Source organism: Chanodichthys erythropterus, chromosome 24 (genome assembly GCF_024489055.1).
Source record: "Chanodichthys erythropterus isolate Z2021 chromosome 24, ASM2448905v1, whole genome shotgun sequence".
NCBI classification, from domain to species: domain Eukaryota; kingdom Metazoa; phylum Chordata; class Actinopteri; order Cypriniformes; family Xenocyprididae; genus Chanodichthys; species Chanodichthys erythropterus.
Genome location: NC_090244.1, coordinates 28,049,085 through 28,068,141, shown reverse-complemented (window position 1 = coordinate 28,068,141; position 19,057 = coordinate 28,049,085). Strand labels below are relative to the sequence as shown.

At 37.1% G+C, this 19,057-nt stretch overlaps 1 protein-coding gene across 4 annotated transcripts in view; it reads right to left on the bottom strand.

The window, feature by feature from the left end:
- Positions 1–19,057, bottom strand: part of glg1a (golgi glycoprotein 1a) — a 48,712-nt gene that overhangs the window by 14,406 nt on the left and 15,249 nt on the right. For 2 of the 4 annotated variants that reach the window (XM_067379142.1, XM_067379143.1), the window contains exons 5-27: positions 17,353–17,556; positions 17,204–17,275; positions 15,449–15,635; positions 15,155–15,366; positions 14,131–14,252; positions 13,673–13,774; positions 12,273–12,426; positions 12,096–12,140; positions 10,347–10,484; positions 7,907–7,993; positions 7,695–7,757; positions 7,481–7,594; positions 7,308–7,396; positions 7,063–7,180; positions 6,884–6,976; positions 6,669–6,806; positions 5,534–5,657; positions 3,784–3,926; positions 3,597–3,698; positions 3,413–3,520; positions 3,196–3,316; positions 3,016–3,122; positions 671–834 (exon numbers count right to left, since the gene is read on the bottom strand). In XM_067379142.1, coding sequence (XP_067235243.1) covers positions 671–834; positions 3,016–3,122; positions 3,196–3,316; positions 3,413–3,520; positions 3,597–3,698; positions 3,784–3,926; positions 5,534–5,657; positions 6,669–6,806; positions 6,884–6,976; positions 7,063–7,180; positions 7,308–7,396; positions 7,481–7,594; positions 7,695–7,757; positions 7,907–7,993; positions 10,347–10,484; positions 12,096–12,140; positions 12,273–12,426; positions 13,673–13,774; positions 14,131–14,252; positions 15,155–15,366; positions 15,449–15,635; positions 17,204–17,275; positions 17,353–17,556 — 2,807 coding nt within the window. Of the gene's footprint in view, positions 1–666; positions 835–3,015; positions 3,123–3,195; positions 3,317–3,412; positions 3,521–3,596; positions 3,699–3,783; positions 3,927–5,533; positions 5,658–6,668; positions 6,807–6,883; positions 6,977–7,062; positions 7,181–7,307; positions 7,397–7,480; positions 7,595–7,694; positions 7,758–7,906; positions 7,994–10,346; positions 10,485–12,095; positions 12,141–12,272; positions 12,427–13,672; positions 13,775–14,130; positions 14,253–15,154; positions 15,367–15,448; positions 15,636–17,203; positions 17,276–17,352; positions 17,557–19,057 lie in introns of those variants that run through there. The other 2 variants (XM_067379146.1, XM_067379145.1) reach the window with 2 other exon arrangements.

The following is a 19,057-nucleotide window of genomic DNA, read 5'->3' as shown; positions in this document are numbered from 1 at the left end:
ACATGAAGAAAAATAAACAAGAAGCCCATGATAAAACCAAAAACAGTCAGTCACACAAAACAAACACAAGTTCTCTCACTCGGACGGGCAAAAAGGCACAAACACGCATTCGTTCAATCGCTCCATCTTTGTCAATATGCACATCTTCAGTAAACAGGCCGTTTCCTAAAACATGGACGTCAAAAACTGCGCTCAACAATCCCTGCAAACGAAAGGAAAACAAAAGCAAAACCTCCTGCGCATCCAAAACATCCGAGCGTCAACAAATAAATAAAAATGTTTAGCTGGAAAGCGAAACAAAGTCTTTGTGATATTAGTTGAAGGAAGCTGATTGGAGGTCAGAAAGGATGCTTGCAGGGTCCGCGGCAGGCAGGTTTACTCGGAGAAGCAGGTGACGATGTAGGACAAGCACAGTCAGGAAAAAAAAAAAAAAAAAAATAGTGTGTGTGTAGCAATTAAAACTGGGTCCCTATGTGGCCGTCGGTGGCACCACGAAAATGCACACACAGCACGAGTCTAAACACCCGCCCCCCTCCGTCAAGTTTGCTTCAGCAACCCCAGTGTCCTTCCCCGGCCCAGGACGGAGAGCGGCGCGTATGGGGCGCGATGGGCTGTTCGCCCTGCAGGGGGAGCGGAAACACCCTTCCCCCGCCCTGCACCCCCTCTCTACCTGTCCTTCAACTCCTGCGTCACGCGCTTGGTGATGCGGCCGCACAGCAGGCCCATGAGGAAGAGCAGCGCCACGCACATCGCCAGCATGCTCAGGATGTAGGTCTTGGCAGGAGACGTGAAAACCTGCCCGGCCAGGTCGGAGAAACCTTCTGCTGGCGCCACCTATTGAGGACAGAGAAACAACACTGTGCTCGTGAAACTTCCCTGAAACCAGTGTTAATTTCACGGACGAAAACGGGACTAACTAAATAAAAGTGCATTTTGAATGACTAAAACTATGACTAAAATCTACTTTAATTTTCGTCAACGAATAAAAATGAGACGAAAATGAAATGATGATTTGGGAAGATATCCAGTCAGGACTGATGTCCTGTGTGGAAGATGCGCACATTTGAAGTGTAATGTTCTGATCTAACCGCGGGAAACACGGCGCTGTTGCGCGCTCTACAGGCTCGTGCAGCAGCACATCTGACTGCTGCGCAATTAATGAATAGCGCACATTTATGCCAAGCGATTGCTAATAAGCTAATGTTGATGAATTATGACAATGTTTTGTTACAATGGTAATATGTTTTAGACAGTTGTAAGAATGCATATTTTATCACCCTCGTCTTTACTTAAATGAGCAGCCATGACTGCAGACATTTCAGAATAACTGTGTATTTCGGGATGGTTTATAATTACTATTTTTTCCTGGTCATTATTGTTATTTTGTTTACACAAACTGTATTTAATTTAATTTCTATTTAATTCATAGTAAACTACTGTATCTTCTGTCACAGGAAGGAAAGACTAAGAACATTATTTGACACATTATTCAATATATTTTACAAGTACAAGGGTTATTATAAATAACTAAACCTAAAACCAAAGAAATCTTCATTACTTGACAAACGTTAACTGAAATAAAAAAATAAATATATAAAAATAATGTGAACTTATTTAATTTCATGTAGTTCCTAAGCTTTAGCTTAACCTGAGGTATTAAAATGAATAAATAAAAACACAGACATTTAAGAGCAAAAACTAAAAGACAAACACACACACAAAAAAAAAACTAAAATTTTAACTAAAATTACAATAAAAGCAGAAAAACTAAAAATCAAATCTAATTAAAATTTAAACGAAAACTATAATAGTGCCTGAAAAGTGTGTCAATCCCTGAAAAGTACCGAATTTTGCTCTATCGTGTCTTTTTGCACTTGAACGGTCAAAAACTGTTCACTATGGCAAGCAAAGTACAGTTGGGTGAACAAACAGTTTAGGGGATATCAGATGTACCTCTATTAGTGTATTAGATCTGTGTATTGTTAGAGAAATGCTTTATGCATTACAATTTAACTAAATTAGATTTTAGTCGACTAAATCTACGTTCGCTGAATTCTGGGTTTATATCTTAAATTGCCGCTTCAGTCAGCACGATCTCCTGAGACACTAATAATTCATTAATAAGGGCGGTTTTCTTGTACAAAAGTAAATATTTTAAGTTAAATGTACATGTAAAAAAGACAAGATTCTAACAATGTCAAGATCAAATGCCTGACACGGTATTTTCACAGTCTACAGTATTTAAAATAGCATATATGCATTAGTTATATTCTCAATTTAATTTACAAAGCAATTCCTGCACAGATTTTAGGTTAACTATAGTCTATAGAAGAGACTAGGATTAGTGTGTGCATTTTTTTACAGTGTGTTCAAACCGCCCCTATGTCTATGGTGTCGACTCGCAAGAATCGCAGCGGGGCGGGGGCGTGGCATCACGATGGTCTCTGGTGATGATATCGTCCGTCGGCACAACCCTAGTCTATTTTATGTACAAATTACTCCAAATTTATGAATATTTTATGAATGAGGTTTATTGTTCGTAAAATTATTCTTGTGTAAAATGCAATGCATTAATGCAAGATTTTTTAAAATGTAAATAGTTTGTTAAACCATTCAGATGTAAATTTGCGTATTGATTAAAATATAGAATAAAAGTTGTGTAAATTGTTTCTTTTAAATTAAACGCAACAATTTATGCAAAATTTAAGCAAATTATTCAGAAAACCATTCTGAGGTCAAATTTTCATAATGATTATATATAAGCTTCATAATAATAGCTATTTGTTTAAGTTAATGGTTATATACACATGCAAACAGCCTTATAATTTAGCCATATCTTAGAAAGCAGCATGATGCTGCTTACTTTTTGGAACATTTTTTTGCAACATGTTACAATATTACAGATCACCATTGATATTATGGAACAATAATATTGTTCAGCTTCTGACTGAAAGCAAGTCCCCCCCCCCCAATTTTTTGGGGGTTGGTCTTGTGTGTGCATATGGGATTGCTCACCTTGGCGGCGTAACTCCACATATCAATGCGGTCCTGTAATCTCTTCTTACACTCAGGCTGGAGTCTCACACGCTTATCTTGGAGAGCCTCCATTAGACAGGACATCTCTGCACAAACACAGGGCGGTAATTGACATCTATACATTTTAATTGGCATCAAATCACTTCCAGAATGACTCACGTCTTCCTCTGCCCGGCGGGATAGCAGCACACTGGTGCTTAATGTCCAGCGCGCAGGCTGTGTGCAGAACTGGATCCACAAAGATATCTGCCTTGCTCTCCTTCAGGATGTTGAGCACCTCCTACAGCGTGAACAGAGCGTAAGACACAACGTCAGCAAGCGAACAAGCAACTTCCCATTAGGTGGATGGAAACTTTGGTTGGAAACATAGTCTTACCTTTTTACAGCCCTCATGGCTGATCTTCAGCAGGTTGTATTTTAAACACTCCTCCACCTGACCCGTCTGCTCCTGCGCCGCTACTTCCTCCGCACAGAGCCGCGGGATCTGGCCACACAGTCATCATTAGTCATTCAGGACCAAAACATCTCCACGTACGTCATATTAAGATGGCGAACGTTACCTCCTCACTGCACTGAAGCTGCAGCTGCGGGTCGAGCCTGTAGTCCAGCGCCGACTCCTGCAGAATGACGCTGATCTGGCCCTCACAGTCTGGAGAGAGACGCTGGAGACACAAAGACAATCTGTTATATGAAACACTGCTGCTTTGCCATCGATTCGTCACACTCACAGCGATTACAGGTACGAACCTGGTCTGCGTATTTGAGTTTGAGGCAGGAGATGACCTGTCCCTCCAGCTCGTTGTCGTCTCTGGCTTTGTTCAGAATGTTCTGGCAAAACTTGGGGATGTCAGCTTTGCAAGCCTTTCTCAGCACAGGGTTCAGGCGATAATCTAGAACAGAGAAGTTAGACTTTATTGATGGAATGAGGTTCTTTGATTCATCTGCTGCTTTAAAACATCAAGTGCTTTACACATATAAAAAAGGTACAAGCTGGTGTCTCTCACTTTTTATTGCAATAATGGCACATCATATTAAAATTGTGGCACCCTCAAAGTGACAATTTCAACCCTTTTTCAATTATGGTGGGAAAACAAGTACATTACAGTTAATGTAATTCAGTTCACTGCAGCTGTCAAACTCAACCATTCACACCCGTTACTAATGCTACTGTATGAACAATGATCAAACAAACATTTCCTTTCAATTCATGTATCATAAGGGCTGTTTATAAATACATTTAGAGTATATACTGTTTCAAGACATCTCCCAAATTTTAATAACCTCTTCAATTAATTACAAATCAACATTTAGTCCCAAACTAGCCAGCACCTTCAGAGTGAAAGATCAATTTAGGCAAAACCTACAGCCCTGTTACTTTCAACTCTGTTACATTTTAGCAAAATATATTACATTTTTATTCAATGGTTATAGAAAAATGTTACCAGAAAATGTTTAATACTAGGTTTTGAAACAATTTCAAGAAATCTCCCATTTTTTTTTTTTTTTGTAGCAGGGCTGAAAAAAACAAAAAAAAAGGTAACAGGGTTGAAAAAAACCCCTTGCTTAAATTAACTACAAGCCAACACTGAGTCTCAAAATAACCAGCCCCTTCAGAGTGAAAGCGCAATATAGGCAAAACCTTCAACCCTGTTACTCGCAACTCTGTTACCCATTTCAAATTTAATATCAAATGATTTAAATTATATGTATTTAATGATTGCTAATAGAAAAATAAAAAAGGGTAACTATATATAATGACCCATTAGTTAACATTATTTTGTGCATTAACCAACAATGAACAATACATGTTACAACATTCAATATTTTTTGCTGATATTATAAAAAAAAAAAAATACAATTGTTCATTATTAGTTCATGTTAACTAAGATTAATAGTTAACTAAAAGGTAACAACAATGGTTAAGACATCTACCAAATGTAGATGTCTCATCTTTCTTCTCCGCTCATAAAATAACTACTTTGATCTGATGAGTTTAACACATTTTACTGGAAAAAAAAAAAAAAAATTACATAAAAAACAAATATTGATAATGTCATGTTAATACTACGCACACATTAAAATTATAAATAATCCAGCACCAATAACTGGTTGACACAGCAGGTGGCAGTATTGCTCCTTAACTCTGGATGATGTTGATGATACAGTCTGTAGTTACTACTGCTGCACAAGATCATGCAGGAGATGACAGACGAAAGCGTGACACTGCTCCCAGAAAAAGTTAAGCTCGCCAATGTGGGAGTTTTCTGGATTCCGTAAAAAAGACGGAGTGGTAGAAGTAGGTGATGGTTACAAACTCTTTCTCCGCCTTCTTACGCTCATATTTTGAGTGTTTCTATATCAAAAATAATTTGGGCCATGATAATTTAGTTAAAGCTGGTTCCCCGTTTCACCAACTCTTATTTTAAGACAAATACGTGAGTGATGAAAGAACAGCTAGTCTCTGAGTATGTCTGTGTGCGTGTAGTGGTGGTTGTACCTGTGTTCTGGGTGATCTGTCTCTTGGTAATCATTTGTTTGCATTTAGGGTCCATTAGCTCGCTGTTCTTGTTTTGTTTGAGACACTGTAGCAGGTTCTTTGCATCTGTATCGCTGCAGAAACGCTGAAAAATATAACAGAACAAAGAATTAATTAAAAAAAGATTATAATGTTCTTCATTATATTGAACCAAACAATGTCAAGCCAATATTAAATGTTAGGGTCTTTACATTAGTCTGCAGGGTTGTTAAAATCAAATTTAAGACTTTTTGAGACCTGCACAAATAAAACGAATGCTTTATGAGTTGGGTAGAACAATTCAAACCATAAAATGACTGTAAAAAACATGATTTAAACAACTTATTTTTTTTTAATTTCAGCTTTGAAACCATTTTAAAGAAAAGGATCAATTACAAATTACAAAAGTAACTATAGTTATATTCATTTAAAAAATGATATATACTCGGGCCAAAAATTGGACTGAATGTGTGTGTGTTGTAAATTTAAACTGGTTGATGGAAAATAAGCAAATGTGCATTCTTAATATGTAAACAATTCAGATAAGGTATCTAGAATTATTTACGGAGCAGATAAAATGCCTAAAAATCAGTCATTTTGACTCCCTTTTCTTTAAAATGGCTTATAGAATGAAATGCGAAGTTTATCATTTTATAAAATCATTATATAATGTAGGCCTACATGTTAGCAGATAGTCACTAAATCAAAATGTTTATTATTTTAAAATCTGGACATCATCGTTAACGTTATTATTTTAATGTTTATGCAAACAAAAAGTGCACAGTGTTGCTAATTGCATTTGTCATTTGTTGGTTTTAAATGATAAACTTTAAATATAAATACTTTTTGAACATTGAACACATTTTAACAATACATATCATTCTGGTCATAATCATCATGATATAAAATGTTCATACCATTTAATCTCTAATATATATACCACATCCTAAATGTTTAGATTGTTTAAATGCTTATTCTCCAAATTTAAAACCTCTTGAAATGATTAAGACTTTTCTAATACCATTTAATATATTCAAGACTTTTTATGGCCTTCAATTAGTGAAACTGAATTTAAGCAGGGACTCTGTTTTATGATGTAACCGATGAGGTTTCGCACCCGGATCATCTGCTTGCAGACTCTCATGAGCTGGAAGTCGAGCTCTGGGTCCATCATTTCCGTCTCCTGCAGCCTGAAGACCTTCTGATGGCACTGCGGGGTCAGGTGCTTCTTGCTTTCTTTCAGACACTCGATCACCTGAACACAAACAAACACACAGATTAGCAGATCATTAGAGTTCGAGTCAGGCAGCTTGAGATGTGATGATGATTTACCTGAGCGTTTCCGAACACCACGTTCTGACAGTGCTGCTTGATGTCCTGCCGACAGCTCTCGTACAGATCCGGCTCCAGACGAATGTCTTCCGACTGTAAGACACACAATCACAAATATCAAAGCTCCACTGGATATAAAAACGTTACAAAATATTAGACATGTTCAAATATGCACTGACCATCTCCAGTTCTTCCACTCGGAGCTGCTTGCGACATTTCATGGAAACTCGCTGGTCTTTGACCTCCTGTAAAGTGTCGTTCCTTACTGTGGTACTCAGACAGATCACCACATCCACCCTGGAAAACAGACCATCAAAACCTTCCCATCATGCTTTAGTTATAATTACATTCACCTCTTGCGTAGCTTTTTGCCAACGTCATGTTATCAATACATGATACAAAAACACAACAGCGATGAACTCACTTCTTCTTGATGTTGGGGCACAGTTTGAGCACGTCCTCCTTGCAGGCCATCTTGAACTTGTACGAGAAGCGAAAGTCCTTCATCTGGATCTGAGGATGAGAATGAGAAACGGACAGTTGCCATAATAGTAGTATTGGAAAGGAAGAGAGAGAGCGTGTGATCGACAGACGTACCAGTTGGAAGTGCGTGACTCCCACGGTGCATTTCTCATTCATTTCCTTCTGGTGCTTATTGGCAACGAGACACTCCATCAGGTCCCCTGTGTCTATCTGATTATCGGCCACGTCCTACCAGAGAGAGAGAGAGAGAGAGAGAGAGAGAGAGATGATGAAAGAGAGCAAGCTGGTGCGTCACTCTCCCTCTTTAAAGTAGCGATTAGTGACTTACATGACAGTAGGACTGGATCACAGGCTCGCAGGCTCGAATCAACAACGCCTCGATCTGAATGTCCTGGAAAACCAGACGCACAGAAATCAGTCCAAACCCACAGCAGACGTCTCGCGTCCAGCAGAAAACAATAGCAACGAAATATAGAAACTGAGGCTTCTTAATTTCAGAGCAAAACAGCAGTAAAACATCACAAAAGCATATTTTTGTACCTCAGACTCCAATTCTGTGAGGTTTCCCACCACATCCCTGCAGTTAGGGACCAGATCCTCTAAATGATCCTGCAAGCAATCCAATTCCTGACACACACAAAACACACACTGACTAATGTTCATGTCTGTGAATTTAACATTCAAACCGTCTCCGCAGCTCGCACCGTCAGTGAATAAAGAACATTTGTTGGTGTCATTTTGTAGAGCATTACGTGTTTTTGAAAGCATTATCTGATATAAAATGAATGTAGTAATCCACTCTCAGAAGTTGATCTTTCTTGTGTCCAATATTTAAAAAAATTCTAATCATACAAAAAAAAAAAAAAGTAACACTTTACAATAAGGTGCCGTTAGCTCAGGTACACATTACAACAGATACAACTTACATATTGAAATTAACACTGACTAACATTAACAAATGCTGTAGAAGTATGGTAGTTCATGTTACTAATGTAGTAACAAATTGAACCTGAAGTATTATTAATAAATAAATAAACAAGAATGCAAAAAAATAAATAAAATAAAATAAAAAATACTAAACTAATTGGCATGATCAAATGACGCCAATGTAATATTTAGCTGCATCTCCATGCTCAATCCTGTTACCACTAGGGTTGCAAAGGGGTGGAAACTTTCCGGAAAATTTCCATGGGAAGTTAAGATGAGGAATACCCTGCGAATATTTCAAGTTGGACACTTAACAAGAATTTACAGGAATCAAAGGGGATTAATTGGAAATTTGACAATTTATACAAACTTTATCATATACAAACATAAACATTTAGTTTGGTCATAAGCAGACATGGATGTAAACTTCTTCTTAAAATAACATTTTTACAGCATAATCATAGTTGGAGATCTATTGGCTGTAACTGCTGAAGCTGAGGTCAACAGACTTCATAAACTTGGGACTCACTGGCTAAATGACTAAAGAAGATAAATTAGTTCTGAGATAAAGGCTAACAGCACGTTAGCAACAATCTGGGGCTTTTGGTCACATACTAGTTATAAACAGCTAACGTGACCAGTGAGGTTCAGTCTTGTTCTGTACTGTGCACTTGGATTATTTAGTTTTCTGTCGCTTGACTTTGTCCATCAGAAAAGTGTTTGAGCATAGAGCGGTACTCAATGATGTCTTTTTTTTTATATATATGGCATTACACTTGTGCGGACCACAAATGTACACTGAATTATTAGATTAGTGTCATTTCTTTTCCAGGATTTTTATAGCCCCCAAACTTTAAAACAGTGTATACATTTAATTTTAAAGGGGACCTATAATGTCTCTTTCACAAGATGTAAAATAAGTCTCTGGTGTCTCCAGAATGTGTCTGTGAAGTTTCAGCTCAAAATCCCCCACAGATCATTTATTATAGCTTGTCAAATTTGCCCCTATTTGGGTGTGAACAAAAACACGCCGTTTTTGTGTGTGTCCCTTTAAATGTAAATGAGCTGCTGCTTTCCAGAAGAGGGCGGAGCTTTAACAGCTCAACAACAACAAAGCTGGAGAATCTCACGCAGCCGAAATGAGGATTGTCAGTAACGGTGTTCAGCCTTACATTGTTCAAACCGGAGTCAGACACTGATGGAGAGACTCAGGAAGAAGTTACAACTTTTAGACGTTTCTGAATGGTTAGTGGATAAATTGATGTAGTTGCTGTGGAGTTGATTCAACTCATCCACTAGCATGTGCCGTCATGTTCATCTTTGTGTTGAATTGTCCCTTGTTTGTGAAGCAGTCCGGTGTAAAATGCCGGCATGACAACAACACTACTACAAATAAATCTGGTTGTTTCAACCAAGATTATGCTGCAAGATTCAACTACATTTAAGTTCCCTGTTATAGGCTAACCTGCAATTTTGCAAATTTCCAGTTTTCCCATGGAAAGTTTCTATCTTTGAAAATTCCCAGAATTTTGCAACAGTAGTTACCACACGATTCCCCCATTACAAACAAGTAACATTCCTTGAAACTGAGACGCACAGGAAGAAACATCACTGTCTTTTTCAGCATGCTTCAGGAAGAATCCAATCTCATTCACTTTTCACAAACACTGTTCTGCTGGCAGCATTCACCAATCTCAAGCATTCAACCCTGTTACCACAGTTATTTTAGGAAAAATGATCAAACAGATACTTTAATTTATGAAAATATACGTTCAACAAGTCCTACTGCCTCTATTGTGTGAGAGCTTAATGTAGGGTAGATATACAGCCTTGTTACATGTAACCCTGTTAATCTGGTGTAGTTTGTGTTTGTTTTCTTATAATTTATACTTGTTAATTTCATAAAGTGTGTCTTTAAGTTAAGTGTATTTAAATGTTTATAGCTAGGACATGCATTTTGACACGACCTGCGTTTTAGTAACAGCTGCAAAAACTGTAAATCTTTCACAGCATGTGAAAAGTGACAGTTATAGTGTGAAATAAGTTATTTAACCTGTCCAGTTTCAGTCTTCTCACTGCACCACTTCCCGAGGTCCGTCATGCACCGCTGCTGCAGCTCTGGGTCCAGCTTCACATCCAGGGCCCGCTGGTGGAGGATCCGCTGAACCTCCGTCTTACAGTCTCGAGACAACTACAGATCGACTAATGCATTAGCACAGATTTATACACATACACCTGAGCTAACAAACAGACCCACAACCCTTCAATCTCACACACACAAAAACACACAGTGTGTCAGTTCCAGATTCAGCTAAATTACTAAAAACAGCAATCTGTGTGTGTGTGTGTGACACGTTACCATGAAAGTTAAACAAAAATGTCTGTTTTTTTAGATTAGTGTGTAAAGAGACCTCCCAAGACCCACATCATTGGAGTTAATTTCCTGTCAATCACTACTAATCATTTCAAGCCCACAACATCAATTAATGTGATTTCAGTCTTGGTAAAGGAAGAAGACTTTGATTTGTCCCTGCTAATTTGCTGAAAGCATGCGTTTGTAGCCTAAACAAGTTTACTCAAGAGAGAATGAACATCACCAGGCCTGTCAAGAGCATAACAAGGTCATATTTTACAACAAAATAAATATATATACACATTTTATGTTTTGATACCGTTAATATTTTCTGCACTATGACATTATTTTATATAAAAATGAAATAATGATAATAATATATAGTGAAATAATATATATATATATATATATATATATATATATATATATATTATATTATATTATATTATATTATATTATATATATAAATATAATATAATATAATATAATATATAATATAATATAATATAATATAATATAATATAATATAATATAATATAATATATTATATATATATATATATATAATATAATATATTATATTATATTATATATATATATATATATATATATATATATATATATATATATATATATATATATATATATATATATATATATATATATATATATATATATATATATATATATATATATATATATATATATATATATATATATATATAGAACCTTAAGTGCAGCAGAAATGTTTTTGTAACCTTGGCCAGATTTGTGCCTTGCCACAATTCTGTCTCTGAGCTCTTCAGGCAGTTCCTTTGACCTCATGATTCTCATTTGCTCTGACATGCACTGTGAGCTGCAAGGTCTTATATAGACAGGTGTGTGGCTTTCCTAATCAAGTCCAATCAGTATAAATCAAACACAGCTGGACTCAAATGAAGGTGTAGAACCATCTCAAGTGTGATCAGAAGAAATGGACAGCACCTGAGTTAAATATATGAGTGTCACAGCAAAGGGTCTGAATACTTAGGACCATGTGATATTTCAGTTTTTCTTTTTTAATAAATCTGCAAAAATATCAACAATTCTGTGTTTTTCTGTCAATATGGGGTGCTGTGTGTACATTAATGAGGAAAAAAAAATAACTTAAATGATTTTAGCAAATGGCTGCAATATAAAAGAATAAAAATACTTTCCGTACCCACTGTATATGTGATGTGTGACGTGTGTATGGTGAGGTTTTGTCCTCTTGAATCACAGTAATGACAATTAAGGGAGGGTGCTTAATTCACATGAAAATAATGTATCAGTGCATAAAATGGTACATAAACAGGCCAAACTGTTTGAATACTAAATTCTTAGTTTTTTTGTTTTGAGTGTGAAATGCAACCTAGACATGTTCTTGACAGGATTGTGAGATTCAGCTCTTTAAGGAATCAGAGATACTTACATCCCAACTCACTTCCGAATCTACTTCAGAAGTTTCTGATGAACCCTATGGTTGCATTTAGGAAGCCTCAGGTGAGCTACTGTTTCAAGTGTCAATATCCTATTGTCTGATATTTATTTAAGTTCTCAACTCAAAAGTTAGTGTATTTAGTGTAAGATGGAAGAGTGTTAGTCGTACCCGTCGTCCTTGCATCTCAGTGCGGTAGGCGTGTCGGTACAGACAGGAGAAGACGGCTCCGGGCGGCATGAACTCGCTGGTCTCATTCCAGCCATGAGTGTGACAGATGCGGGCAGCGTCATTCTGACACTTTTTGTACAGAATGGGGTCCAGTCTGTAACCACAACCACAGGAAATATCTGAGGAAATGTCAACTCATGTTCAGTTATGACACGTATATGAACAGGAACAGTTTTTGAGATCATAATCTGATATAAAATGAACCCAACCTGGACCTTCTCAAGAAAAGCAAACACCAAACAAAATAAAATATCAAAATAAAAAAAACAAACAAAAAAAAACAAGACCTTGTAAACAAAATCCAACCATAACAAAAAAGCCAGAAAAATATAAATTGGATAAATTGAGAATTATGATTTTTTTTTGTATAAAATAGATCTTGATTCTGATTAGACAACCGACTTTTAGGGCAAAAACACATGTAATTTATTAGAGGTTCTGACAACACTGTTAATTGATGCAGTCTATTTAAAAATATTTAAATTTAATTTAAATATATTATTTAAAAAATGGTTTGAGTGAATGATTCAATGACTCACTCATTAAGACTTCACTTGTTTCATTGCTGGATGATCAGTGTTTTAAACAAATCTCCTGAATGAATTATTCAGTGGGAAACATTTCACTTGTTGCACACTTCAGTCACTTGTTGCCACCTACTGGTGTAATGTAAATATTACAATCTTTATTTAAAGGGTCAAGTTTCTTTCACAAGGTGATTTACTCTATTTTTATCGCTACTGTAGACATCAGTGTTTATATTCGAACTATAAACTTTTATTCCAGTACTTCAGTGATAATCTGAATTATTGTAAGACAGAAATACTGATACTGTGAGGTTGACTCTTTGTGAAGCCGTCTCATATCTTACATGACAACTGCTCTCTCTGGATCAGAACGCAGATAGGAATGTTCCGGTGTGATTTTGTCAAAGGTTTAATAGACAGAGCCGAATCGCTGTCACTAAGGAATGGGATCGCATGAGTGTTTGAATCGAGATCGCTTCTTTTAATGATTAATTGTGCAGCTCTACTTTAAACTAACTGGCATTATCAAATATTGCCACCGTAATATTTAGCAGTCTCTCCATTTTGTGCTCAGTCATGTTACCACATGATTCTCACATTACAAACAAGTCACATTCCTTAAAACTGTGACACACAGGAAGTTCCATCACTGGATTCTGCCTGAAGAAGCATGGTGAAAAAGATAAATAAGGAAGTACTTCAAGTGTGTGAAAGTTACATAAAGTTTTGGTCAGTGGATTTTGTCAATATTAAAAATTGTGGAATTTTAGTATTTATTAAAAAAAAAAAAACCTCTTTAGGTTTGTGACTCACTTCCAGTCTCTGGAGATGAAGTACTGCAGCTCCAGCAGTCTGTGTTCACAGTCTTCAACCATCTTATCAGTGTACAGATGCTCCATCAGACAGGACAGGATCCTACACACACACACACAAATACCCCTGTTCAGGCTGGACTACACACTTAAATACGAACAAACAAGATCAATCAACATGCAGGAAAGTTTATGGTAAAACTGGTTTGGTCAGATTTAAAATTGGTCAGAGTTACTAATGCAGTGTCATATCCAGTGCCTGAGACAACGAAGCAGGCCTTGCTACAAAACCAAAAATATCCAAAACATCCCAAATATTAAAAAAGCACCTATTTGTTCAGTTTAACATTAATGTTTGTAATGAAGAGTACATGATGTCTTTTTTTGTCTTTGGATGAACTTGTTCAGGGAGCTTCAGCAGAAATCATCTCTCCACACCGTTAACTCAAGCGCACTCACATGGGGTCTCCGTTTCGGATGTGTTTGCAGGCGGTCTGGATGACGGACTCACAGGCCTCGTTCAGAGCGCGGTCGATGCGATAGTCGGCCCCGGGGTCTGTTTCCTGAATCAGCGTCTGGATCTGATGGGACACGGACAGTTGTGAAAGTCATTCATCACAGCCGCTGCATTATTTAACATGAATGTCACAACTTCATTCCTGATTTAAATGAATTTGGCCTCATCACAGGAAGTACTGAAACACAGACTGTTGGTTATATTTATTCTCTCAGTTTTATGCATTTTTTTTTTTTTTTTTTTTTTTATCAGAATAAGCAATAAACAATATTTTAACTAAACAGCCACTCCAAAGTATATTCAAAATGTTTAATGCAAGAAGTAAAAAAACTACAATGTAGATAAAAATGTTTTGTACCCTTTTTTCCATTGTTAAACTAACACAAGGAACAATTCATTTTTATTAATATGTCCCAATTAAACAACATCATATAATCATATATATGTATAACATATATGATTATTATTTTACAACAGCAATTTTCCATCCATTTATTTCTAAACAACTATCAACTGCAGCACAGTAGGGCCTTCTCAAACAGAAACAATTTTACTACTACAGAGACATTTCCTGTCAGCGTGTTATTTGAGCCGGCTTTGCTTTTCTGATGAGCATGAGCGGTTTCATGAGAGGATCGTTTGCTCGGGCTGTGAGCGACCATCACACTGTGCAGTGATAATGGCTAGAGCGAGAGTGAAACCTGAGTGACGGGGAAGCATATATTTTTGGCAAAAAAACAATGACTTTTGGAGGCTGAAATTTTGGTGCACCCCTAGTTAAGAGTTTGTAAAGTGACATAATGGAGAAAATATCACTTGTGTTAACCTGCTGAGTGGGCAGTTATCCTGAAAAATGCACTAATATCAGGCATGACATTCCGTCCTGTCGCTAATAATGAATGTATCAGAGATGTTCAATATAATCAACCAGACCAACAAGCGTGCACAACAAGCACTTAAACTCACAGCTTTCTGGCAGTGGCCTTCCATGATGGCTTTGTCCCGGAACACCCTCATGAGGCAGTGCAGGGTCCGGCCCTTGTGGTGCAGGCCAGAGCAGTGCGTGTCAATCTCCCCTCGGCAATGCAGCACGATCTCTGGACTGAGGGAGTAATCTTCCATCAGCATCCGCCTGTAGTCCAGCATCTCTCCCTGACACTCGCCGCTCACGGTTTGACCTGCGAGAGAGAGAGTAGGAAACCAAAGCTGTAGGGGGCAGAATCTGTGTCCGTCCACTTCACTTCACGTCACATCACTTACCGCGATGTACGGCGGCCTCCAGACACAGCAGCAGGTACGAGAGCTTGGCCTCTCGCGCTCGTGGCATCGCCGTGTCCATGTTGCAGCGGTATTTACGCAGGTCCGGTTTGCAGGCTTTAGCCAGTGAGTAGCTGACTTTGTAGTCCTGAGCTATTAGCTTCTGACGAGTGGAAAGAGCGTCCTTGCACTGCACATGACACAGATACGCGTTAGCAGAAGAACTTAACTGGAAAAAGATGTTTTTCATTTTAACTGCTAGAGAAAGTAAAAAAGATGAAATTATGGACAAAAAAGGGAAATGTATAGAGAAAGGACACGAGTCAGACTTAAACTCATATTTCCCATATGAGCACCACAGTTCAACACTCAACATGTGCAACCAGTTTAAAATGAAACAATGCACACCTTGCAGCAGGGTTATTATAGTTCACCAAAACCTCATAAAACACTTCTGTAACTTGAAATAATGTTTTGCCGCTAGACGTCTCTTATTCATAACAATAACACAGATGTAGCTTGATGACGGCGCGTGGAATCATGGGAGTTGTCATGTTCACCTCCACTTCCACTTTATGGGGTTAAATTTGCCGACGGAACCTGATAATGAACAACTGTAGCTTATGTATGTGCAAAACAAACAACTTGCTAGACACTAGCAGTCCAGAGATTGTCGGCTTTGACACTACAACTTCAGCAGTTTTTAAGGAAGTGCTGGTTTCTACCGACAGCTGATGGCAGGGGGGATATGACATCATTGACAGGCGACGCAATGACATGGGCCGTATCACATTTCTCTGAATTTAAACATTGTTGGAACCATTTTGGACAACATAAGTACACAAGTCAATAAAATATAAAACACTGTTCTAGTGTTTTTCGGATAGTTTATTGCAAAAAACCTTTAAATAAAAACTGAAATAAAATATAAATAAAAACATGTTTTCAGCTAGTTGCCAAAGCAACATTTCTCATTTTAATTTAGTTTTTAATTTAACTTGATGTACTAATAAAAAAAAAAAAAATAAAACCTATATAGACATTTAAAAAAAAACTAAAAATTATAAAAAACACAAAATTACTCAAATTAAAAATACATAAATTATATAAAAATAAACAATACATATAAATAAACTAATTCAAAATATTAATAACTAAAATTGTAATAATATCTTAATGATATTAAAATAACCCTGCCCAGTGGGGCTGTCACAATATCAGATTTCCCCTACATGATTATCACAGCCAAAATAATTCACAATTATCAAAATATTTATCAAACTTATGAAATATATTAAGATGAAATTTCACTATCTACTGCATTGGAGTGTCAAGCAGATAATGCTGCTGAATTATTAACAATTGTACTGTATATGTAGTATTAACACAATATCAATTTCTCATTGGTTTATTGCAACAGCCCTAATAACTAGCAATTTTAATATTTTAAGAGTCAGTGTTATTTCAGTATTATATACTATTGTATTTATTAATGTTTGAATTAGCTTTTATATTTCTGTATAGCTTTATATAATTATAGCTTTATAACTGTATTTTATTTCAACTTTATTTCAAACACTGAAAACAATTTTAATAGTTTTAGTTAACATGGCAACCCTGGTCTGAGTCAAGGGTAAAACTACTGAATCTTTGGCTAAAAGGTGTTTATAAAGAAGGAAGAGGAAGAGGAAGACTGTGCTGAGGGTGTTTGGGTCAGGGCCACGGGTCTCAACTTGTAAACGAATAAAGCAAACATACTTTGTCTGACATGCTCTCCTCATACTTGTGGTTGAACAGACATTTGTAGACCTTTCCCTCTCCGGCTAGAGTCTAAAAATGAACAAAGCAAACCATTAGCATGCAGAAATCCACATAGCTTGAGTGAGCATGGCAGGATTGTGGCTTACGTTTTCACAGAAGCGCTCGCGGTCTTCCCGGCAGGAGAAGTAGAGGTGGCGGTCCAGGTGGAAGTCGTCGGAAGAGAGTTCGGCCACGCGCATGATGGCCTTCTTACAGTCCTCTCTGATGGTGTAGTGACCCGGCTGCTCCTCAGCTTCACTCACCAGGCCTTTCTCCAGACATGAGATCACTTCTCCTTGAGAGTGGATATCCTGAGGGGTGGAGGACGAGCATGTGCATGTCAGAACAGAGAACCACAGGACACGTGCGATCTAACATTTGCCTGCATCTCTAGAACTGCAGCTGTGAATCTCAAAACAGATGCTGATTGAACTGATGCCTTCCAATCAGTTGACAGCTCCAGTAACAATCATACATTTGTCCTAAACAAAACAGCTGACCACGTGTCACATTGAGATTTTCCATTGTCATTCATTCACCCTCATGTCGTTCTATATTAAATCTGCTCATCATATAAAGCGACCGTGTCTATTCAGAAGACTCGGATTAACCCGCTCAATTCATACAGATTATTGTTATGACGTCTTTATGAACTGTTTTAAAGCGAGTTTTGGGTGAATGGACTGTCAATGGATGGACAGAAATCTCTCAGGTTTCATTAAAAATATCTTTGAGATGACAAAGTTGTGTAAATTATGACAATTTTAATTTTTGGGTGAACTAAAGTGGAGTTTAAATTTGGGGCAGCTGGTCAAATGAGACAAAACCAATTTTTGAAGCTTAACGAATCTTTTTGTTTCGAATCAGTGGTTCGGATCGTGTAAACAAAGCCTTGTTTACTAAAATCACTTTAGCGCTCCGAACCACTGATTCGAAACAAAAGATTCGTAAAGCAGTTTTGAAATCGGCCATCACTAGATATTGTTGAAAAGTCTTCATTTTGTTTTTTTGGCGCACAAAAATATTCTTGTGGCTTTATAATATTAATATTGAATCACTGTACTCACATGAACTGATTTAAATATGTTTTTAGTAAATTTATGGATCTTGAGAGAGGAAATGTCATTGCTGTCTATGGAGGCCTCACTGAGCCATCGGATTTCAACTAAAATATCTTAATTTGTGTTCTGAAGATGAACGAAGGTCTTACGGGTGTGGAACGACATGAGGGTGAGTAATTAATGATAGAAATGTAATTTTTGGGTGAACTAACCCTTTAATTAGAATATTTGCCTCTCATCAAGATGTTTAGCAACTTCTCCATTGCCCGGGTTGCGTAAAGCACGTCAAGTTTCTCCCTTAAGTATGAGATTAAAGGCATGACTTGATATTATCTCTTAACTGTTTCCCTTTAGAGAACTGTTTAAGTGTTTCACAACAGCGACCCAGGTTTTGCCGTTACAAAATTCTGTTGTTGCCATGGACACATTATTTGTTAATACAGAAAGGGTATGCTACACACGTAATTTGATCAATGTTTATGTGAATTAAACGCTTAAATTAAAACATTTATCATATAAAAACGGCCGATCAGGTCTCGTTAGAAGACTTGGACTGAACCTGCACACTCTGTGTAACACTTAAGGTAAAATTACACTTAAAGGGTTAGTTCAACCTAAAATGAAAATTCTGTCATTAATTTCTCACCTTCATGTCGTTCCACACCCGTAAGACCTTCATTCATCTTCAGAACACAAACTAAGATATTTTTGATGAAATCTGATGACTCAGTAAGGCCTCCATTGACGGCAA